This window comes from Hippopotamus amphibius, chromosome 2, assembly GCF_030028045.1.
Source record: "Hippopotamus amphibius kiboko isolate mHipAmp2 chromosome 2, mHipAmp2.hap2, whole genome shotgun sequence".
Taxonomy (NCBI): domain Eukaryota; kingdom Metazoa; phylum Chordata; class Mammalia; order Artiodactyla; family Hippopotamidae; genus Hippopotamus; species Hippopotamus amphibius.
Window position 1 is genome coordinate 151,432,117 of NC_080187.1, and position 21,488 is coordinate 151,453,604.

Genomic DNA, 21,488 nt, shown 5'->3' on the forward strand with positions numbered 1-21,488 from the left:
AGCTTCTCTGAAAGCAGTTTTCTCCCTTACTGCAGTAGGCCTAATGGACTTAGTATATTCAATCAATAGGTGTTTCCATTGGTAGTTTGAGAGGCCAAGAGTCAACAGCTGTTAACCTGAGAATTTTATCATGTAGGAGGTTCCCTTTGCTTCTTTTCTGTCATAGTCATACTTTATTTTTATTTTATTTATTTTTTTTGGCCACACCACACAGCATGTGGGATCTTAGTTCCCCGACCAGGGATTGAACCTGTGCCCCCTGCAGTGGAAGCATGGAGTCCTAACCACGGGACCACCAGGGAAGTCCCAGGGAAGTAAATCAGTTAGGAATGGTATGAGTTGCAAGTAAGAGACAACCTAACTAGAGTGACTTAAAGACAGAGTTACTTTTTCTCACATAATTAGAGAGACATTTACAGGCATTGGCTGAGAGCTCAGTAATGTCAGGGTCTACCATCTCTGTGGTTCTCTTACCTGTCCTTGATTGGAAGATACCTCTGTAGCCATTATGTCTGAATGTAGAGCAGGGAGACAAGGAAGGGGACCCAGAAGTGATGTCTCTGTTCATCTGGAAAGCTACAGAACCAACACGGCATCCTCTTTTGTCTCATTGACCACATCTGCATCCCAGGCTCCCCCTAGAGGAAGGCAGGGTGCACTCAGCTACCCAGTCTCTATAATAATGACTCATAGGGCTATGTATCTCCTGAACGTCATCCTAAACCTTTGCAGCTTACACATTTGTTTTCTCTACCTAGAATACCCTTCACTCCATTTTTCTGCCCATAGAAATCCCCAACTGTCCTTCAAGTATTTGCTCAAATTGTAGCTCTTCATGAAGCCTCTCCTGAATACTCACAGTTAGAATTAATTTCTCCTTCCAATGCGCCACAACTTACCTCTGTAAACAGCAGCATTTGGCACGCTCTGCTTACCGGTTCACCATGTAACACCATTGCTGTTTCCCTAATAGGCAATTAGGTTATTTCCAATATATCACTGGTACATACAATGCTGCAGAGAATCTCTTCAGCAAATCTCCTTAGCTCCAAGTGTCTTTTCCTACCTAGGTGGACCTCTTAGAGATGGGATTGTTGACCATAGTATTTTATATTTTTGCTTTTAATAGATACTACTGAAGTGATCAATCTTACATTTCCATCATCCACTTATAAGAGTAGTTGTTTACCCAAAATCTTATCCATGCTTGATCTTATCAAAATTATTTTCCAACTTAAAGGAAAGAAATGGTATTTCATTTTTTGTTTTAACTTGCATTTCTTTTTAAATATTGAAGTATAGTTGATTTACAATATTGTGTTAGTTTCTGCTGTACAGCAGAGTGATTCAGTTATATATTTATATTTCAGATTATATACCATTATAGGTTATTAAAAGATATTGAATATAATTCCTTGTGCTACACAGTAAATCCTTGTTGCTTATCTATTTTATGTTTAGTAGTTTGTATCTGTTAATCCCATACTCATCATATGTCCCTCCCTACTTCCCTCTGCCCTTTGGTAACCGTAAGTTTGTTTTCTATGTCTGTGAGTCTGTTTCTGTTTTATATATAGATTTATTTGTATCATTTTTTTAGATTGCACATATAAGTATATCATATAGTATTTTTCTTTGTCTGTCCGACTTACTTCACTAAGTGAAATATTCTCTAGGTCCATCCATGCTGCTGCAAATGGCAATGTTTCATTCTTTCTATGGCTGAGTGTTATTCCATTGAATATACACATCTTCTTTACCCATCTGTCTGTGGATGGGCACTTGGGTTGTTTCCATGACTTGGCTATTGTAAATAGTCACTTTGCTGTACACCAAAAACTAACACAACTTTGTAAATCAACTATACTTCAATTTTACAAAGTCAGAGGGACAAGAAAAAAATTACCTTCTTTCCTATTTTTTACTTAGTTACAAATGTAGTATATAAATCTTCTGATTTTTGTGTGTTTGATATTATATCTGATCATCGTGCTGAACTCTCTTAATAGTTTAATAGTTTCTCAGTTGGTTTTCCTAGGACTGCTAGGGAGGCCATCATATTGTCTGCACATAATAGTATTCACTTCCCGTCCCATTTTTACTTGCTAGATTTTATCAGATAGGATAGTTATACAGTATTGCTTAGTAGGTGTGAGAATAGGCATCACTGTACTCTTCCTGACTTTAATGCTTTTATTATTTGTTCACTAAGCATGATGCCTGTAGATTTTTGGTAGATACATTAGTTCGGACTGCACTTAGCTACATAGAAAAGAAACCTGATTCAACGACTTAAATATAGGTTTCATTTTTGTCACCTAAAGTGTGTGGAGGAAGGCAGTCCTGGCCTCTCTCCTGGTATCCTCTTTACGGTGTTTTTTATCCTCGTCATCACACATGGCAGCTGTCCCCCCAGGCCTTGGGTTGCATTCCGGGTAGAGGAAGGGGAAGGCCAAAAGGCTGAGCATGTCTCCCTTTATCTGAAAAAAACACTGATTTCTTGAAAGTTTCAGGATTAGACTTCCAATTTTCATCTTTTGGGCTGCAACTAGGCTATGTCACGATCCTCAGCTGCAAGCAGTAAGTCCTCTAACTGGGCATGTGGCCACCTCTCCCATTAATAGAGAAGAAGAGGTGATGGACATCAAGGAAGCAACAAGTAGTATCTTCCATGATGCCCTTACCAGGATATAAATTTCACTTTTATTCTTTTTTTTTGTTTTTTGTTTTTTTTTCAATTTTTTAAAATTATTTTGGGGGTACACCAAGTTCAATCATCTGTTTTTATACACATATCCCCGTATTCCCTCCCTTCCTTGACTCCCCCCCCCTCGAGTCCCCCCCACCCTCCCCGCCCTCACTTTTATTCTTATCGGTTAGCAGGTGTGAAGTCCAGTTCATTTTATTTGGGAGGCATCAACTGAATAGCTCATATAATCTTTATTCTTTACTATGATAGATTTTATAATGCTAAGTTAGTCTTACATTTCTAGAATAAACCTACTCGGTCACCTTATGTTTTTATTTTTAATAAACATTTTATTGAAATATAACATGCATAAAGAAACATGCATAAATCATAAGTTTACACTTTGAGGAATCTGACAAAATAAACATGCCCTGTAACCACCATCCAGATTAAAAAGATAGACTTTATTGGGACTTCCCTGGTGGCACAGTGGTTAAGAATCTGCCTGCCAATGCAAAGGACACAAGGTTCGATCCCTACTCCAGGAAGAACCCACATGCTGCAGAGTAACTAAGCCACAACTATTGAGCCTGCACTCTAGAGCCCGTGAGCCACAACTACAGAAGCCCACATGCTTAGAGCCCATGCTCTGCAACAAGAGAAGCCACCACAATGAGGAGCCCACGCACCACAATGAAGAGTAGCCCCTGCTTGCCGCAACGAGAGAAAGCCCATGTGCAGCAGTGAAGACCTAATGCAGCCAATAAATAAGTAAATTAATTAATTAATTAAAAAATAAAAAATAAAAAGGTAGACTTTATAAACACTCCAGAAATGCCTCTCACACCGTCTTCCAATCCTTTCTCCCTTCTTTCTATCCAGAGGAATATCTTAACTTCTAATATTATAGATAGATTTCCCTAAATTTGAACTCTATGTGAATGAAATTATACAGGATGTGTTAGTTTGGGTCTGGCTTCATTGTCCAAAATATATTCCTGGGGTTCATTTTCGTCTCCCACAAATTGTGGATGATATTGTGTAAAGCTAGAGCTTGTTTGTTCTCATTGCTTTACAGTATTTCATTGTATAAATATATGAAGAGTTTTCATCTGTGCTACTGCTGATGGACATTTAGGTTGCTTTCAGGTAATGTCTGTTATAAATAGTACTACCACGGGAGTTCCCTGGTGGTCAGGTGGTTAAGACTCCATGCTTCCAACTCAGGGAGCATGGGTTTGATCCCTGGTTGTGGAAGCAAGACCCCACATGCTGGCACGGCCAAAAGAAAAAAAAAAGTACTACCATGAACATTCTTATACATGTTTTTGGTTTTGAGTTACATGGTATGTGAATCTTCAGCTTAGTGGTATTGCCAAATGGTTTCCAAAATGGTTGTACAAATTTATACTTCTACTGGCAGTATATGAGGGTTCCTTTTGATTCACATCCTGGCAAACATCTAATATTGTTTATCTTTTACATGTTAGCTATTCAGAAAAGTAAGTGTGTTATTGTAGCTTTAGAGTACATCTTATTCACTTTTAATGTGTTTGGAAATATATTCTTTCATTTTTTAAAATTATTTGCATATCATTTTTGTGATGTGTCTGTTCAGATCTTTTGCCCAATTTTCCTATTTGATATCTGTCTTTTTCTCACTGAGTTTTAGGAATTCCTTATATCTTTATATAATCTGGGTATAACTCTTTTGCCAGGAGATATATTCTCCCACTCTGTGTTTTGCCTTTTCACTGCCTTAATTTGTAGTACTTTTTGGTTTTTTTGGTTTGTTTTGTTTAATTAATTAATTAATTTTCTATTGGCTGTGTTGGGTCTTCGTTGCTGTGTGAGGGCTTCCTCTAGTTGTGGCGAGTGGGGGTTACTCTTCGTTGCAGTGCACGGGCTTCTCATTGAGGTGGCTTCTCTTGTTGCAGAGCACAGGCTCTAGGCACATGGGCTTCAGAAGTTGTGGCACAAGGGCTCAGTAGTTGTGGCGCACAGGCTTAGTTGCTCCGTGGCATGTGGAATCTTCCCAGACCAGGGATCGAACCCGTGTCCCCTGTATTGGCAGGCGGATTCTTAACCACTGAGCCACCAGGGAAGTCCCTGTAATACTTTTTGTATTCTACTTAAGAATTTTGCCTACCTCAAGATCATAAAGATAAGTCTTACATCGCAGACATAGCGAACAGGCTTGAGGACACAGAGGGGGCAGGGGAGGCTGGGACGTAGTGAGAGAGTAGCATTGACATATATACACTACCAATTGTAAAATAGGTAGCTAGTGGGAAGCTGCTGCATAGCACAGGGAGATCAGCTTGGTGCTTTGTGACGACCTAGAGGGGTGGGATAGGGAGGGCAGGAGGGAGGCTCAAGAGGGAGGGGATATGGGGATATATGTATACATATAGCTGATTCACTTTGTTGTACAACAGAAACTAACACAAGATTGTAAAGCAATTATACTCCAATAAAGATGTACAAAAGAAAAAGGTAAGTCTTACAATAGCTTCAATTACAGATCCAATTTTTTATTTTGGTAAATTGTGTTTTTTGAGTGAATGTGTTCATTTTATCTAAAATTTCAAAGTTGTTCATAATATCCGCTCATCTTTTTAATGTCTGTAATGTATGCAGTGATGCCCTTTTTGTTCTTGATATTAGAAATGTGTTATCTCCTGTCTTTTTTCTTAATCAGTTTTGCTAGGGGATGATCAATTTTATTAGTGTTTTCAAAAAGCAAATCTTGGCCTTTTTAAAAATCCTTTTACCATGTTGTATTTTCTATGTCATTAATTCATATGCTTACATTTATTCTTTTTACTTTGTCTATATTCTTTTTTACCTGATTTTCAGGCTTTCATTTTTTTCTAACACAATTAAGACTAAAAAATTCACTTTAATTATAGCTTTAGCTGCATCTCACAAGTTATTTATTTTTTAATTTATTTTTGGCTGTGTCAGGTCTTAGTTGCAGCACGCAGGATCTTCATTGAGGTATGAGGGATCTTTCATTGTGGTGCACAGGCTTTTCTCTAGTTGTGGCATGTGGGTTGCTTCTCTGGTTGAGGCTCGAGAGCTCAGTAGTTGTGGTACTCAGGTTTAGTTGCTCCACAGAATGTGGGATTTTGCTTCCCTGACTAGGGATTAAACCTGCGTCCCCTACATTGCAAAGGCAGATTCTTTACCACTGGACCACCAGGGGAGTCCCTCACAAGTTATTATGTGTTTTATTTTCAGTATCATTCATTTCAAAATATGTTATAATTTACCTTGCATTTCCTTCTTTGACTGATAATTAAAAATGATTTGATTAATTTCCAAACATTTAATTCTTTGGTGATTAAATAAATATTTGTATGATTAAAACTCTTTGGAATTTGTTGTGATTTGCTTAATGACCTAAGATATGACTAATTTTTATAAATGTTGCATGTGAACTTGAAGAGAATATGTGTTCTGCGTATTCAGCATACACCGCATATTTTGATTAGGTCAAGTTTGTTAAATGGATTGTTCAAAGATTCTATTTCTTTGCTGATGTTTTTGTCTGTTTTATCACTTACTGAGAGATATTAAAATTCCCCACAACAATTGTTAATTTACTTCTTTTAGTTCTGTTAATGTTTGCTCTGTGTATTTTAAGGCTGTTATTAGATGTAAATAAACTTAGAAGTACTTTTTCTTAGTCATGGTTTCACCCTTTAACATTATGAATTACTCTCTCTCTAATATTGCTCTTTCATTAAAGTCTATTTTGATGTTAATATAGTTACACTTGTTTTCATTTAGTTAGTCTTTGCTTGGTCAGTCTTTTTACTATCGATTTTTTTGTATCCAAGCATTTTGGTTTTTTGTTTATTATTGAAGTATAGTTGATTTACAATGTTGTGTTAGTTTTAGGTGTACAGCAAAGTGATTCAGTTATACACATACATATATATTCTTTTTCATTTTAGCTTTTTACAAGGTATTGAATATAGTTCTGTGTGATATACAGTAGGACTTTATTTTATATATAGTGTATCTGAACATTTTGAACATGTCTTTTATAAGCAGAATATAAGTAAATTTTTTAAGTCCAATCTGAAAATAATTTTCAATTGGAAAAGTATGTGTGTACATACACACACACACACACACACACACACACACACACACATACACACCCCTTTATGTATCTTCCCATACTCTAGCTGGGGATCAGAGAAGTCTCCTTTAGTTGAAATAGATTTCGTATTTCTGTTTCCTGATCTTTTATTTTTTCAGGGTGATTTATAATAGGAAGAAGAGGCAAATAAATCTTAACTCCATCCTCTTAAAACTGGCAATGCATCTCTTATATATTATGATTTTTAAAAGTATCTTCTCTGGATACAGTCATAATCTCTCATCCCTTTTTTTCCCTGATGTTAATCTTTCTTATCATAATTGCAAAAGGTTTATTTTCCTTTCAAATAATCAGTGTTAATAAACTCTTTTCAAATTACCCAGTTTGAGTGGGTCATCAACTTCCTGACAAATATATGATCATCGTATAAATGTATTTTATCATTGAATTAGTATATAAATATAATTTTAAAACATCTGCTATGAGAGACTTTGTCTTGTACTAGATGGATTAACCCATTCATGTTTATTGTGATTATAGATATGTTTGAACTCTTTTCAAAATATCTTGTTTTGTGTTTTCTATTATCATACTTTTTCTTTTGAAGATTTCTTTTCCTGCTCATAGCAGAACACTTTCATGCTTTTTTGGGGGGCTACTCAGCATCTTCTTAACACTTTTTCTAAGTTCCCAAGTTTGGAGAAACTTACCTTTTGAGCTCATGTCTCCCCAAGGCAGAAACCAGAAACTCACATTCTCAGCCTCCTTTGCATCTAAGACACATGAATGTGATCAGTCAGACTCCATAAGATTTTATTCAGGAGACTTCCCTGGTGGCACAGTGGTTAAGAATACGCCTGCCCATTCAGGGGACACAGGTTTGATCCCTGGTCCGGGAAGATCCCACATGCCGAAGAGCAACCAAGTTTGTGCACCACAACTACTGGAGCCTGCATAATGCAACTACTGAGCCCACTTGACGCAACTACTGAAGCCAGTGCACCTAGAGCTGGTGCTGCATGACAAGAGAAGCCACTGCAACAAAGAGTAGCCCCCACTCACTGCAACTAGAGAAAGCCCGCACAGCAATGAAGACCAAATCAATCAATCAATCAATAAAATAAAATAAAATGCAAAAAAAAAAGATTTTATTCAGGGAAGAGCGCTCAAGAGGTAAGCTCCATGGAACCCCTTCCAGCCCCAGTTGCGGTAGACATCCAGCTTGAATTACGGAGAGCTGACGTGTCTATGACTAGTGGAGGTGGCAAGAGGCATAACGAGTTCACCTGTGTGGGGTCCTGCAGTGCAGAATGCACATTGTTTCTTCTGTCTAGCCTCAAGCACGAGTCTCTGGCCTGCCTGCAGATTCTGTGATTTATCCAGTGTCATTTAATAGACTCCTTTTCTACTTCAAGTAGCCAGAAGAGGTTCTGTTGTTCCCCTCCCAGAGAATTTTACTCCCAGCTTGCTGTTCAAAGACACTGTCCCAACTCCACCAAATCAAAACTTATTTAAATTTACCAAAGTGTTTTACTGACTTATGTTCATTTATGTTTCTGACATTTTATTACTTCCTCTTGGATTCACTTTTCTTCTTATATTATCCTTTAGCAATTCTTTCTGCAAAGGTGGAAAATTTTCTAAGTGTGTCTGAAAATTTCTTTGTTCCATTCTCATTCTCAAAAGATAATTTTCCTGGGAATGGAAATCACTGCTCAAATTACACAGGTATTTTCCTCCAGCACATTAAAGCTCTTACCCATTATTCATTATCTCTGTGTACCAAAGGCTGCTAACAAGAAATCTGATGTAGTCTAACTTTTATTTATGTATGAGTAACTTGTGATGTATCTTTTGTCTCTGGCAGCTTGTCTCTTTCTTCTTTTTCTTTCTTTCCTTTTTTTTTTTCTTGGCTGCACAGCATGTGGGATCTTAGTTCCCCAACCAGGGATCAAACCCATGCCCCCTGTGGTGGAAACTTGGACTGTTAACCACTGGACCACCAGGGAAGTCCTACTTGTCTCTTTTTTCTTTATCCTTTATCTGCTGAAGTTTCACTCTGTGTGTATGTATGTGTGTGTGTGTGTGTGTATGTGCGTATATGTGTGTGTCTGTGTGTGAGTGTGTATGTGTGTGTGCATGCATGTGTGTACACACATGTAGTACATGTGCACATGTGTGCGCACATATGTGTACGTGTGTGCACTGTGTATATGTGCATGTGTGTATTGTGTGCATGTGTGTGTAGGTGTGTGTGTCTGTGTGTGAGTGTATGTTTATGTGTGTGTGTCTGTGTTTGTGAGTGTGTGTGTGTGATGAACGTGAATGCATGAACACACATGCTTCTTTGCAATTTCTGTTCAGCACCTTGTATGTTAAGCCCATGAACTGAATCATTAATTTCAGTAATAATTTTTTTTTATTCCCAAGGATTGAAATAGGTTCTTGTAACAATTCCTCCTTTATTTCTCTAAGGTATATATATTTTAAAGTCCTTTTCAGATGCTCTATTATCACCATTCCCTTGATTCTTCCATTAATTGTATTGTCTTCCCTTTTCTTATAAAACTTCCTCAGGTATGTGTTAATTTCTGGTTCTGCACTTACCTTCCAGGAGAGAATTCTCCTCAGTGTGTTCTGGGTTGTAAGCTGCTCCCTGCAGGCAGGAAGTGGGCTGGAGGCATCCCCGTGTACACGATATCAGCCCTGGGCTCCAGCCTCCAGATGGCTACAGCCTCTCGTGCTTCCCTTGTGCATTTTCTTTCCTTTTCTTTTTGAAGAAAAGATTTACCATTTCAAGTCCAAAAAGAGTTTCTCTTTTTTGACTCCAGTCTTTTTTTTTTAATTGGAGTACAGTCAATTTACAATGTTGTATTAGTTTCAGGTGTTGACTCCAGTCTTAGCTATCTATGAATGTACTACTTTGCTTTAACATATATTTTCTACCATATCTCAGGATGTTACATAGAAGGGAGAGATTTCAGCACGTGGTCAAGCTGATCTCTTGACAGTCAACTGTTTTTATCTGTTGAACCCACTAAATAGTAGGACTTCATAAGCCTGGAGCAAAACCTGTCTACAGAATGCCATGGGGGTGACGACATCAGACCAGCATCCAGGCCTCACTGGGGTCCACTGTCTCATGCTAGCAGCACCGTGAGAATCTCCTCCCATGCCTCCTCAGCCCTCCCTGCTGGCATGTGCTGAGGAGCCTGTGATTCCTGGATCTCTGGTCCTGGGCCCGGGGCCCCTAGCTGGGGGCGCCGTCTGTCTCCCCCAGGCCTGCTCTCCAGAGCTCTGTGAGCCTGCCACGCCAGGCCCCTCCGCCCAGGAAGCCCCTTACCTGTCCTTCCTACACTGCTGCACATTGAGGCCTGGGGACTCCCTCAGCCTGTGGTTCTCAAACTTCCATGTGCAGCAGAATCACTGCAGGGTGTTAAAATATAGGTTTGTGGGCTCTGCCCCAAGAAACTCTAATTATGGAGGTCTAGGGTGAGGCCTGAGAATTTCCACTTCTAAACAGGTCAGCCTGGTGGAGGACCACAGTTTCAGAGTCACGGCCCCAGACAGACAGCAGGGACTGTGCTCCCCTTTCTCTCTACTCCAGACCTTGCCTTTGAAGTATCAAAGCCAGGAATGTGGCTGACTTCTCTGATTTTGCTGGCTTGGGACAGTACTCACAGCTAGGAGTCACAGCTGCACGGCTGAGAGACGTGTGGGGTCACGGGGTAAAAACAACGCGGATTATCCCCAAATCATCTACCAATTTAGTTGGTATTTTACGGTGCTGGCCTTTTTCTTTTCAAGAAGCTATCTATGTACATACGTAACTTTAAAATTCACTCCTTTTTTCTTTTTCGTAGTTATTCCCACCTCCATCTGGAATAAGAGACTCTGAGAACCGGATGGGACCACAGCCACCCGGAGAACATTCATATTACACACCTCGGATCAGAAGGCCACCCAGAATCGAAACGCTGAAGCACTTCGGATGCACCCCTGGCTTGACAGACGGGAGAAAGCCAATCTCGGGGGGCCCTGTCCCCCCGCATCCCCTGTAGCTGTGTCCAGGCCTGAACGCGGGACGCTGTGCTTCCCAGCTTCCCACCTTCCGGCGCACGTGACCCCTCAGCGCGCTGTGGACGCACGGAGAAAGAATTAACATTTCACAGATGGCCTGACATCTCTCTCTGCATATGTGATTTACTAGCTTGGTATTTTAAATATGTGAAATTCAAGATGCGTGTTACAATGTAAAACTCTGCTAAGGTGCGCGAGGAAGATGCAGTGTATAGTAAAGGCGAGAAGTTAATGGTCCCCTAGCAACGGTGAAAACCGCGCTCCAGCTTCCCGCATAAACCTGGCCCTCCTTCCTTCAGCACTGCCGCCTCGGCCGGCCGAGGGCAGCATCTTCTCCAAGTTGCACGAGCCGGAACCTGAAGACAAATCCTGGCACCTCCTCCTCCCCCCACCCTCTGCCCCAGTCGGCTCTCCAGTGCGCGTGCTCCCGCGCGATCCCAGCGATTACAAAGGCCCCTTTATTGAGTCTTTCAAACAGCTCTGCACCATCTGCTGCGCTCCACCCCCTTCGTCTGGGCTCCTCTCCTTGACTGTGGTCCCTACAGTCCGTTCTGCCCTCGGCAGCCAGAGTGTTTTTGTTTGTTTGTTTAGCTTTATTATTAGTGTTTACAACCACACCTGTAATCATGTCAGCAGCTATTAAACCTGTCAAAAGAGTCTCAGGCTCAGGCATCATACGGGAAGGATAACTTCAGGCCTCCGATCAGATGGGCAAAGGCAAATCTTTCGATTAACACTGGTGACAGCTGTGGGATAGCAGGCACTCTCGTCTGCTGCTGATGGCCATGAAATTAGGAAGTGTCTGTCCAACCATTGTCATGGCCATGTGACGATATTTATCAAAGTTATACATTTGCATACTTTGGGACCCGTTTTTAGATTTACCGTAGGACAAAACGTTGTATGATAATTATTTACAGCATTGTTTGTGATAGCAAAGAGTTGGAAATCACCTAAAGGCTTATCAACCCGGGACAGGTTAAGATGTATAAGGATATAGTCGTATCATTAAATTCTATATGGCTGTGAAAAACAATGAGGAAATTCTCTCTGTACAGACATAGAATGTTTTTTTAAGAGAAATGGTTAGGTGAAGAAAGCAGATTGCAGAATGGTGGTGTGGATCTGTGTACATTGGTTTATCCATACATGACATCTCTCTGGAATGGTACACCCCAAACTGTTAACCCTAAGCCCTGCTAAGGGAGCTGGGTGTCTGTGGAGTGGGGCTTTCCCCTCTGTCCTCTGTTGTTATTTTAGTTTCAAACCATGTTACAGTGTGATCCACCCAAAAAATAACTACTGAAAAATTTATAAAATGTGGTCGAGTGTATTGACCTCAGCTGCGAGGTCTAAGAAACTGTTGTCCTGTACAATAATGTCAAACTTTTAAAATTTGACTACTGGCATTTTTAATGATAAAATTAAAATTTGGAAATTTTAATATTAAAAATATTTATAAAATGTACCTACAACATGCCAGGCATAGAGCAGCTCCTCACTCTTTGTTGAATGAATTAAATATGGCAGCCCCCTCCCCCCCCCCCCCCCAGGGAATATGCTCTGTATTGGTTACCTGTTGCTTGAATAAATTACCCCCAAAACTTAGTGGCTTCAAACAACAAACACTCCCCACCCCCACCCCAGTTTCTGTGGGTCAGGAGTCTGGAGATGCCTTAGCCATGGGCCTTGGTGATGGCCTCTTGCAAGATTGTAGCTGAACTCTAGGAGCTGCAGTTCCCTGAGGCTCAAATGGGACTGGGGCACCTGCTGCAGCCTCCTGAATGTGGACTTGTCTTGACCGCCCCTGGGTCCTCCCCCTCAGGCTACCTCATAGGCAGCTGCTGAGCCAAGAGAGAACAAGAGAAGGTGTCCAGGGTGGAAGCCATGGTCTTTGTCTGTATTCCAATCTCAGAGCTGACATCCCCATCACTGCCGCTGTATCCTGTTCATTAGAAGCAAGTCAAGGAGTCCAGTCCACACTCACAGGGATGGGATCAGTGGGGCATGAATCTCAGGACGTACAGGTCATGGAGGGCTGAGAGGCCACCTGTCAGGCACTCCGATGGCTTCACCCATTCCTCATCCTAGATAAAGTCTTTGACAAGGCCTGGTAGGCCTGGCCTGACACTTGCACACCCCCTCCCACACCTCCCACCTCCTCTGCACAAGGCTTTCTTTCTTCCTTTTTTTTTTTAATTTTTATTTTTTATTTACAATGTTGTGTTAGTTTCAGGTGTATAGCAAAGTGATTCATTGATACGTGTACATGTATCTATTTTTTTTCCAGATTCTTTTCCCATTTAGGTTATTACAGAAAAATTGAGTAGAGTTCCCTGTGCTACGCAGTAAGTCCTTGTTGATTATCTCTTTTATATATAGTAGTGTGTATATGTCAATCTCCAACTCCCAATCTATCCCTCCCCCTCCCCTTTCCCATTTGGTAACCGTAAGTTTGTTTTCTAAGTGTATGAGTCTGTTTCTGTTTCGTAAATAAGTTCATTTGTGTTATATTTTAAATTCCACATGTCAGTGATATCATGTGATATTTATCTTTGTCTAACTTAACTTCACTTAGTATGGTAATCTCTAGGATCATCCATGTTGCTGCAAATGGCATTATTTCATTCTTTTTTATGGCTGAGTAATATTCCAGTCTATATATGTACCACATCTTCTGAAACTGTGATTAAAAACTCTCAACACACAAAAGTCCAGGACCAGATGGCTTCATGGGTGAATTCTATTAAACATTTAGAGAAGAGATAACATGTATCCTTCTGAAACTATTCCAAAAACTTGCAGAGGAAGGAACACTCCAAAACTCAATCTATGAGGCCACCATCACCCTGATACCAAAACCAGACAAAGATACCACAAAAAAGAAACTTACATGCCAATATCACTGATGAACATAGACCCTAAAATCCTCAACAAAATACTACAGTCCAACAATATATGAAAAGGATCATATACTATGATCAAGTGGGATTTATCCCAGGGATGCAAGGATCTTTCCATATTCGCACATCAATCAGTGTGATAGACCACATCAACAAATTGAAGAATAAAAACCATATGATCATCTCAATAGATGCAGAAAAAGCTTTTGACCAAATTCAATACCCATTTATTATAAAAACTCTGCACAAGTCTTTCTTAAGTTCCCCAAACTGGGCTCCTGCCAGCTTGGAGGCCTCTGCACATGCTGTTCCTACATGTTAGGGAAGTCCAGCCCCCTCTCCCACTAGGAACTTGTGTAGCCTATGTCTTGTCCCTTCGTTTGTGTGACTGATGGATGAATGCCATGTCTCCTGGAAGCGCTGAGAGGACACTGAGCATGTCTGGTTTCTCTGCCGCCAAACACTAATTACATGGTAACTGCTCAATACATAGTAGGTGGATGAATTCATCTTTTCCTTGAATCAGTCCCAGCAAGAAGCAGATAGTACTTTCCAAAGAGGTAAACGAGGAGAGTTCAGGAAAAGGACTATTGACAGAGGTGGGGCAGGGGGAAGAGAAATCAACCGCCTAGCACTCGGGGGCTGGCAATGCCGGGAGCTGTACCCCCAGGCCAGTTGAGGGACGATTCCTGGAAGCCTGTGAGACCTGCAGCTATGGACGGGGCTGGGAGGCGGGGGCTGTGGTCTTCGCTGGAAGGAAGTGGCCCATTCCAAGCCCCATGGGAGGAAGGTCCACCAACATCGCCCTCCTCATCCCTCCAGCCAGTACCTCCCATCGGGCAAACCAACAGGGAGCCAGGAGCCCACAGACACGGTCTGCAGATGCCGGCTTCCCGGGGGACAGACCCCGGCCGGAGAGGGTAGAGGGTGGGTCTGAGGGGCGAGCAGGGCAAATTGCACACAGCCCACAGTCTCACCCTCCTGTCCTTTGTTGGCCGCCATCTCAGTGCAGGATCGCAGCAACTCGGTCATGTTCTCACTTGGAAACAAAAATGTTAACCAGTTTTGCTCCCATGAGAAGTGGGTGAAAAGGGGGGAAAGAAACAGTGTGTGAATGTAAAGCACACCGGGTGCCAGGGAGGATGTTGTTTTGCTCCTGTGTGGATGCATGTCTGCAATATTTCTCAACCACATCTGGGACAGCAGCTGCAATTGGAGTCGTTATCAGATTAAGTTTATGACAACCCGTTGTCATGTCCCAAGATTCATATGCCATCTACACAGGCCCAAGAGGCAGGTCAAACGGGGCGAGGACAGCCTTCACTCCCTGCCCCTTCTCAGGCTGTGACCCTGCCAGTGATCCCTGCATCTTCCCCAGATGGAGCGTCTCTTCTGGTTTAGGATCCTGGGAGGGAGGGGCAGTTCCTTAGCCTTTCTTCTAATGACACTTCTCATCCTACGAGTCTGGGGAGCCAATCTGGGGACTCTGCAAGGGCCCCTGGGTGTCTATTCCAATGACACACTCTGGAACTTAGGAGAACTGCCGGGTAGGTCTGCAGGCCTGTTAGACCCACTGGGAGTCAGATTCAGGCTCAAACTTTGCTGTCCTGTTGACCACGAGCCCCCAGTTGGACTGTAGAGCCCAGTGGCATTTTGCTTTCCTAAGAGTTTTCTAAACACTTCCTAGGAATTAATGTCACTTCAGCGACAACGTCCAGAAATCTCCAAAGGTCTTGGCATTGCCCTTTTCCCAGGGCATACGTGACCCTAGTAAATGGCCCAGGGCCCCTCCAGGGAGGAGTGAGAGGGAGATGGACAGCATATATTTGCGGCAACATTGCAGGATCCCTCATCAGGACTCTCAGCCTCCCCTTTAACCAAGGGCCTCTGGGTCTGGGAAGTGCCTTGGGTCTGGACATTTGGCTGCTATTCATTTCATTCTTTGGGGTCCGTTAGCCACCGCCAGAGGTCACACGGGTCAAAGCATTCTGATTATGCCTGTCTTCCTGCTCATTATAACACATACACCCCCTTGTCTTTGGCAGTTAAATACTGCCACTTGGTTTTTGCCACTGTGGAATCCCACCATCACCAAGGACACCAGCATCCATCTCAAAACAGTAACCTCTCCCACCAGCAGACCTGGTCCACAGAGGAGAGCATGCACAGGGTCTTTGAGCAAGAGAGGTCGGTCCCCTGAGACACAGGCTGGCAGGCCATTCCCACCAGCTGGAGACAGACTCCAGTCCAAACAGACTCAAGGGTCAAGGTTCTTACCTCCCCCGGACTCTACTCAGATGTTTGCATCCCAAACCTCAGGGTCATACTCTTTTCCAAAGCATGTCCACATGGGATACTCGTCACACCTTTGAATTCAACTGACTTTGTAATTCTGCCATATTCACGAAGCCTGTGTCTGACTTTTGGCAAGGTTATCTCTATGGCTACGGCAAATAACAGATTCTCTTGGGGGGCAGGATAGAAATTCTCTGGTTTTCTGTAAGCTCCAAGTTTTAACTCGGAGTCTGTCATTTTCTCTCTGCCAGGTCTCTGGTGTAGTAAGAACTGGCCACCCATCCCACAGTCCTTGAAGTCCTTGAAGTCCCCATTAAGGGCTAAGGTCACCTGCCTTCCTCCCCAGCCTTACCTCCCCACCCCCACTCCCAGACCCCTGGCTTTGGCTTTAGTAAGGACATCATCCAAAGCAACCGCAGGTGGCAGTTTGACCAATCATGAGGCCCAGTGTGGCCTGCATTACTGGCACCTCGTTTCCCACTGTCAGGAGCTCAGCACTGTGTTCAGGGCTCAGAATCTATCTTGGAGGGTCTGTTTCTGGGAAGGATGACTGGTATCCGCACTGTCTGAGTCAGGGTGCAGGCAGGGAAGCAGAACCCATACTGGCTGTTTTCAAAGAGAGATTTAACACGCAGAATTGTTTCACCAGGATGGGGGGACTCAGTGAGCCAAACTAGCTGATGATTAAGTCACTTCTGCTGCTTCAGCCAAGCCCCCGGCAAGGGGATTGATGCTAGTACACCTCACCCGGTCGGTGTAGCCTCATCCCACCTTCTCAGGCTGCTCCCCTGGGGGCCCTGCCAGTGTAGGCTGCCGTGCCGTCTGCCCCACAAGGGACTTTACTATTCACGTGCCAGGAGCAGGGCTCCAACTGGTCTGTCATTGCTGCAACCCAGGGCCCAGGTCAGCATCTGGCATGGGAATATTTTTAAGATCTATGATTAATGATGAAATTTATTCTCACAACCACTTTTTGAAGAGGCAAGGACCTCATTTTTTTAGTCCATGTCCGCCTACTTCTGCCCACACTGTCGACACTCTGTAAAAACTTCGTTTTGAGGTGTTACAGCATCCTCCCTATAGTCCTGATCTTGCTCCATCAGACTTTCACCTGTTTGGTCCCCTGAAAGCAGCCCTACGAGGACAAAGGTTCACTTCTGATGAAGAAATTGAAGACAGCAGAGCATTTGTGGCTCACAGCTCAGCCTAAAACTTTTTTTAATGAGGGAATATGAAAGCTTGTTGACAGATGGACAAAGTGTATTGAAAAGCAAGGAGATTATGTCAAAAAATGATGTGTCTTTTCGAAAAGTTAAAATAAATTCTGCAGCCAGAGTGTGGATGAGTTTTGACTTACCCACGTATATATTCTTTTCCATATTCTGCTCCACTATGGTTTATCACAGGATAGTGAACATAGGTCCCTGTGCTCTACAGTAGGACCGTGTTGTTTATCCACTCTATATATAATAGTTTGCATCTGCTAATCCCAAACTCCCTCTCCATCCCTCCCCCACCCCCTCCTCTTAGGCAACCACAAGTCTGTTCTCTATGTTTGTGAGTCTGTATCTGTTTCATAGGTGAGTTCATTTGTGTCATATTTTAGATTCCACACACAAGTTATGTCATATGGTATTTGTCTTTCTCTGTTTCACTTACTGCACTCACTATGATCATCTCTAGGTCCATCCATGTTGCTGCAAATGGCCTTATTTCATTCTTTTTTATGGCTGGGTGGTATTCCATTGTACATATGTACCACCTCTTCTTTATCCATTCATCTGTTGATGGACATTTAGGTTGTTTCCATGTCTTGGCTGTTGTAAATAAGGCTGCTATGTACATAGAGGTGTGTGTATCCTCTTGAAATGTAGTTTTGTCTGGGTATATGCCCAGTAGTGGGATTGTTGGATCATACGTAGTTATATTTTTAGTTTTTTGAGGAACCTCCATACTGTTTTCCATAATGGCTGCAACAGTTTATATTCCCAGACTGGTGTCCTTTTTAAAAGGGGAAAATGGGACCGAGAGACAAAGAAAAGCAGAGGGCAGTGGAGGAGAAGATGCAGGGAGAAGACGGCCATCTAAAGCCGAGGTCAGAGGCCCGGAGCAGACCCTGCCCTCCCGGCCCTCAGAAGGAAACCACCCTGTTGACACCTCGATCTCAAACTTCCAGCCTCCAGAGCAGTGAGACAATACATTTCTGTGGTTTAAGCCCCGTGGTCTGTGGCACTTTGATATGGCAGCCCCAGGAAACGAGTACACAATGCTGCCATCTGGTCTGAACTCCGCTCAGGCTTGGCCTCACTGCTGGGTGGGTAGGGAGCCTGGTGGGATCACCTCCATCTCTGGGGGATCAGAGCCCCCGGCTGCCATGCGTATCAGGATGGCTGCAGGGCTGTCTGGTCAGAGTTCACTCTGGACGTGGGAGGACCCAGAGATGCCACGATGGGCCCCTGATCTGAGCACACTGCTCCTGTTCCTTTCTCGACAAGGAAATCAGGGTCAATTTTCCAGACCAGGGGAAGGCCTTTTCTTTACCTGCTGGTCTCCTGGCACAAGGAGCCCCAAGTTACCAAGTAGAAGCTATAGTTTTTAGTCCAGTGTGATCTACCTGGGTGTCCTAGTAGAAGAGTCTTCCCTTTGGCAATGAGGACCTCTCGACCCTCAGTCGACCCACAGAAACTAAGATCGTGGTGGTGGGAAGCATGGGTCCCTGGGAACCATGATGAGTGGTCCTTCCTACCAGGGAGACTGCTGGTTCCTACCCTTGAGCATCAGGTCATGATACACCTTTGGGCACAGGCATTCCCCCCCACCCCCAGGAGCAGCACCCAGCCCTGCAGAGTGGGTCCCTGGGCTGGCAACTCAGCTACAACTTCCAGGAGACAGTTCCCCTGCTCCATCAGCTAAAAGCTCCCAGTTGGTGTGGAATTTGGTGGGGACATGGACCTTACGGTCATGTGCCCATTGCACCCTGTGTATCCTGGGCCACGAAGCCTCCCAGGTCCCAGGTAATTTGTGCAGGATCCCACGTTGGCAAATCAGACACATGAGTCCTTCAGTAGTGGTTCCTACAGGAGATGCTAATCCCCTCGGAATACACGCCGATCCCAGTCAGGACACATCACTGTGATTTCAGCCCCTGAGCGGATGGTGGTCTCTGTGAGGGCTGGTGGCACATGGGGCTCATCGTGGTCTCTGTGGCTGACGGCGGTATGCTCTGCAGGATCCAGATCAGCCTCGGTGGGAGGAAGTCTGCACAGCAGCCCCCTTCTCTGCCAGCACCCCTGATCCTCATGGGCCTGGGCAAAGGCTTGGGCAGGCTGAGGATGGACGTTGGGGACACCTCCATCCGGCTGTGTTGTCCTTCCTAGGTGCTTCCTGACTGCATTCTGCACAACACAAAGACCCTGCCACAGCCTGCCTTCTCCCATAGTGTGGCCATCACATTGCAGAGCCTCCAATCTTGCTGCATGGGCCCTCACCAACCAGCCAGGCCATTCTCTGCTGCCCATAAAGATGTCTAGCACTGGGCCACCTCTCACTCCACGCAAAGTGAGTGGCCAGGCACAAGGCCTGGAGTCTGTTCCCTCACTGCTGTCTTTCGGGAGACACGCCCCCCCCCGCCCTGCCCCAAGCAGGGCACCAACTACTTCCTCATCAGGGCCTGACTCTGACCCAGGAGGATGGCTGGGGCTGTGGATTCAGGCGGCTCTGAAGCCCTGTTTCTCTCCAAATGCCTGGCCCGAGTCTTCTCCTCTGACCGCGGGAGACAAAGATTTGCACAAATGCTGCCTTGGGCCCTAAACTGGTAACAGATCCACCTGAGCTGTGCATCCTCTCTATTTCTCTCCTGCCTTCCATCACCAGAAACACCGCCTGCCCCTGTGCATCCCCTTCCTCCTGGCTTCTCAGAACTGTGATGCTCCAGAATGGGGGGTCACTGGGACCCTCGGTACTGGACACACTGCTGCCTGGAGGTCACCCAGCTCCAGAGTCCCAGCCTCAGGGCTGGCCTCATAGGGCCACTGCTGAATCATTTTTTAAATAAATAAATAGATAGATAAATAAATAAATAAATTTAAAAATAGATAGATAGATAAACAAATTTATTTATTTATTTATGACTGCATTGGGTCTTCGTTGCTGTGCGCAGGCTTTCTCTACTTGTGGCGAGTAGGGGCTACTCTTCATTGTGGTGTGTGGGCTTCTCAGTGCGGCGGCTTCTCTTGTTTCGGTGCACAAGCTCTAAGCACTTGGGCTTCAGTAGTTGTGGCATGTAGGCTCTGTAGTTGTGGCATGTGAGCCCTAGAGCACAGGCTCAGTAGTTGTGGCGCACAGGTTTAATTGCTGCAGGCCATGTGGGATCTTCCCAGCCCAGGGCTTGAACTTGTGTCCCCTGCATTGGCAGGCGGATTCTTAGCCACTGCGCCACTAGGGAAGTCCCCACTGCTGAATCATTGAGCTTCGGTCTGGAGTCTGAGAAGCAGAGCTAGAGGTGAGATACCTGTGCAGGTGACTTTTAGGATAGAGTTCCCAGGAAAGGCCATGGCAGGAGTGGGCGGAGAGGGCAGGACACGGCCGTGGGAAAGGCTGAGGAAGAGGGGCAGTTTCAGGTGACTTCCCAGAGCCGCTGGATTCCACAGGGCGCTCCGAGAGTCAATTCCATCTCGGGGCTCGTCCCACCTGGTGGTAAGAGAGCTTCCACATTCCCCATCTGTCTCTGCCCCCAGGGGCTGGACATCCCAGGCAAGTCCAGCTCTCTGGATGCTCCAGTGATGTCAATAGTGATGCTCCAAGGAGACTGGAGGGACAGGCCTGGAGGACGAGCCCATCAAGGCTGGTGGAGGCATGAGCACAGGGCCAGGCTGGCACTGCTGGTGTTGGCTGCCACGGGCCACTGATGCCTCCTGATCGCAGACATGGTGTCTTGGCTGCTAGGGCTGCTGCAGTCAAGGACCATGACCTGGGCAGCTCAAACAATCCCTTTTCTCCTCTCCACCAATTTTCACTGAAGCCCCACATGCTTCCTGCATAAACATATCCAAGCGATGACACGGCCTTGCTGGAGACAACCCTTTAAATAGGTGGTCAGGGTGGGGTCTGAGGTTCCAGCCCCAGGCTGGCCAGTCAGACCTTTGGGGACAGGAGCCCCTTGAAATGCTTCTTCAATATTTTTCTTCCCTGTGTTTGCTCAGTCAACAAATGGTTACCGAGGGCCTACTGTGTGCCAGGCAATGGGCCACGAGCTGAGAACTGAGAACGTGCCCTGCATTGTGCAAAATAGAGAGAGAGGTAGGGGGAGAGAGAGAGAGAGAGGGAGGGAGACAGGAGGCGGGGAGGAGACTGAATAATTAATCAAATGTTCATGCAAATACATTAGGAACTGCAGGCACAGGAAAAG

General features: G+C 44.4%; 1 protein-coding gene across 1 annotated transcript in view; it reads left to right on the forward strand.

Moving 5' to 3' along the window:
- MCEE (methylmalonyl-CoA epimerase) overlaps nucleotides 1-11,443 on the forward strand; it is a 57,419-nt gene extending 45,976 nt beyond the window's left edge. The window contains exon 3 of the mRNA XM_057725060.1: nucleotides 10,667-11,443. Coding sequence (XP_057581043.1) covers nucleotides 10,667-10,864 — 198 coding nt within the window. The 3' untranslated portion in view covers nucleotides 10,865-11,443. The remainder of the gene's footprint in view (nucleotides 1-10,666) is intronic.
- Nucleotides 11,444-21,488: the final 10,045 nt, after the last annotated feature.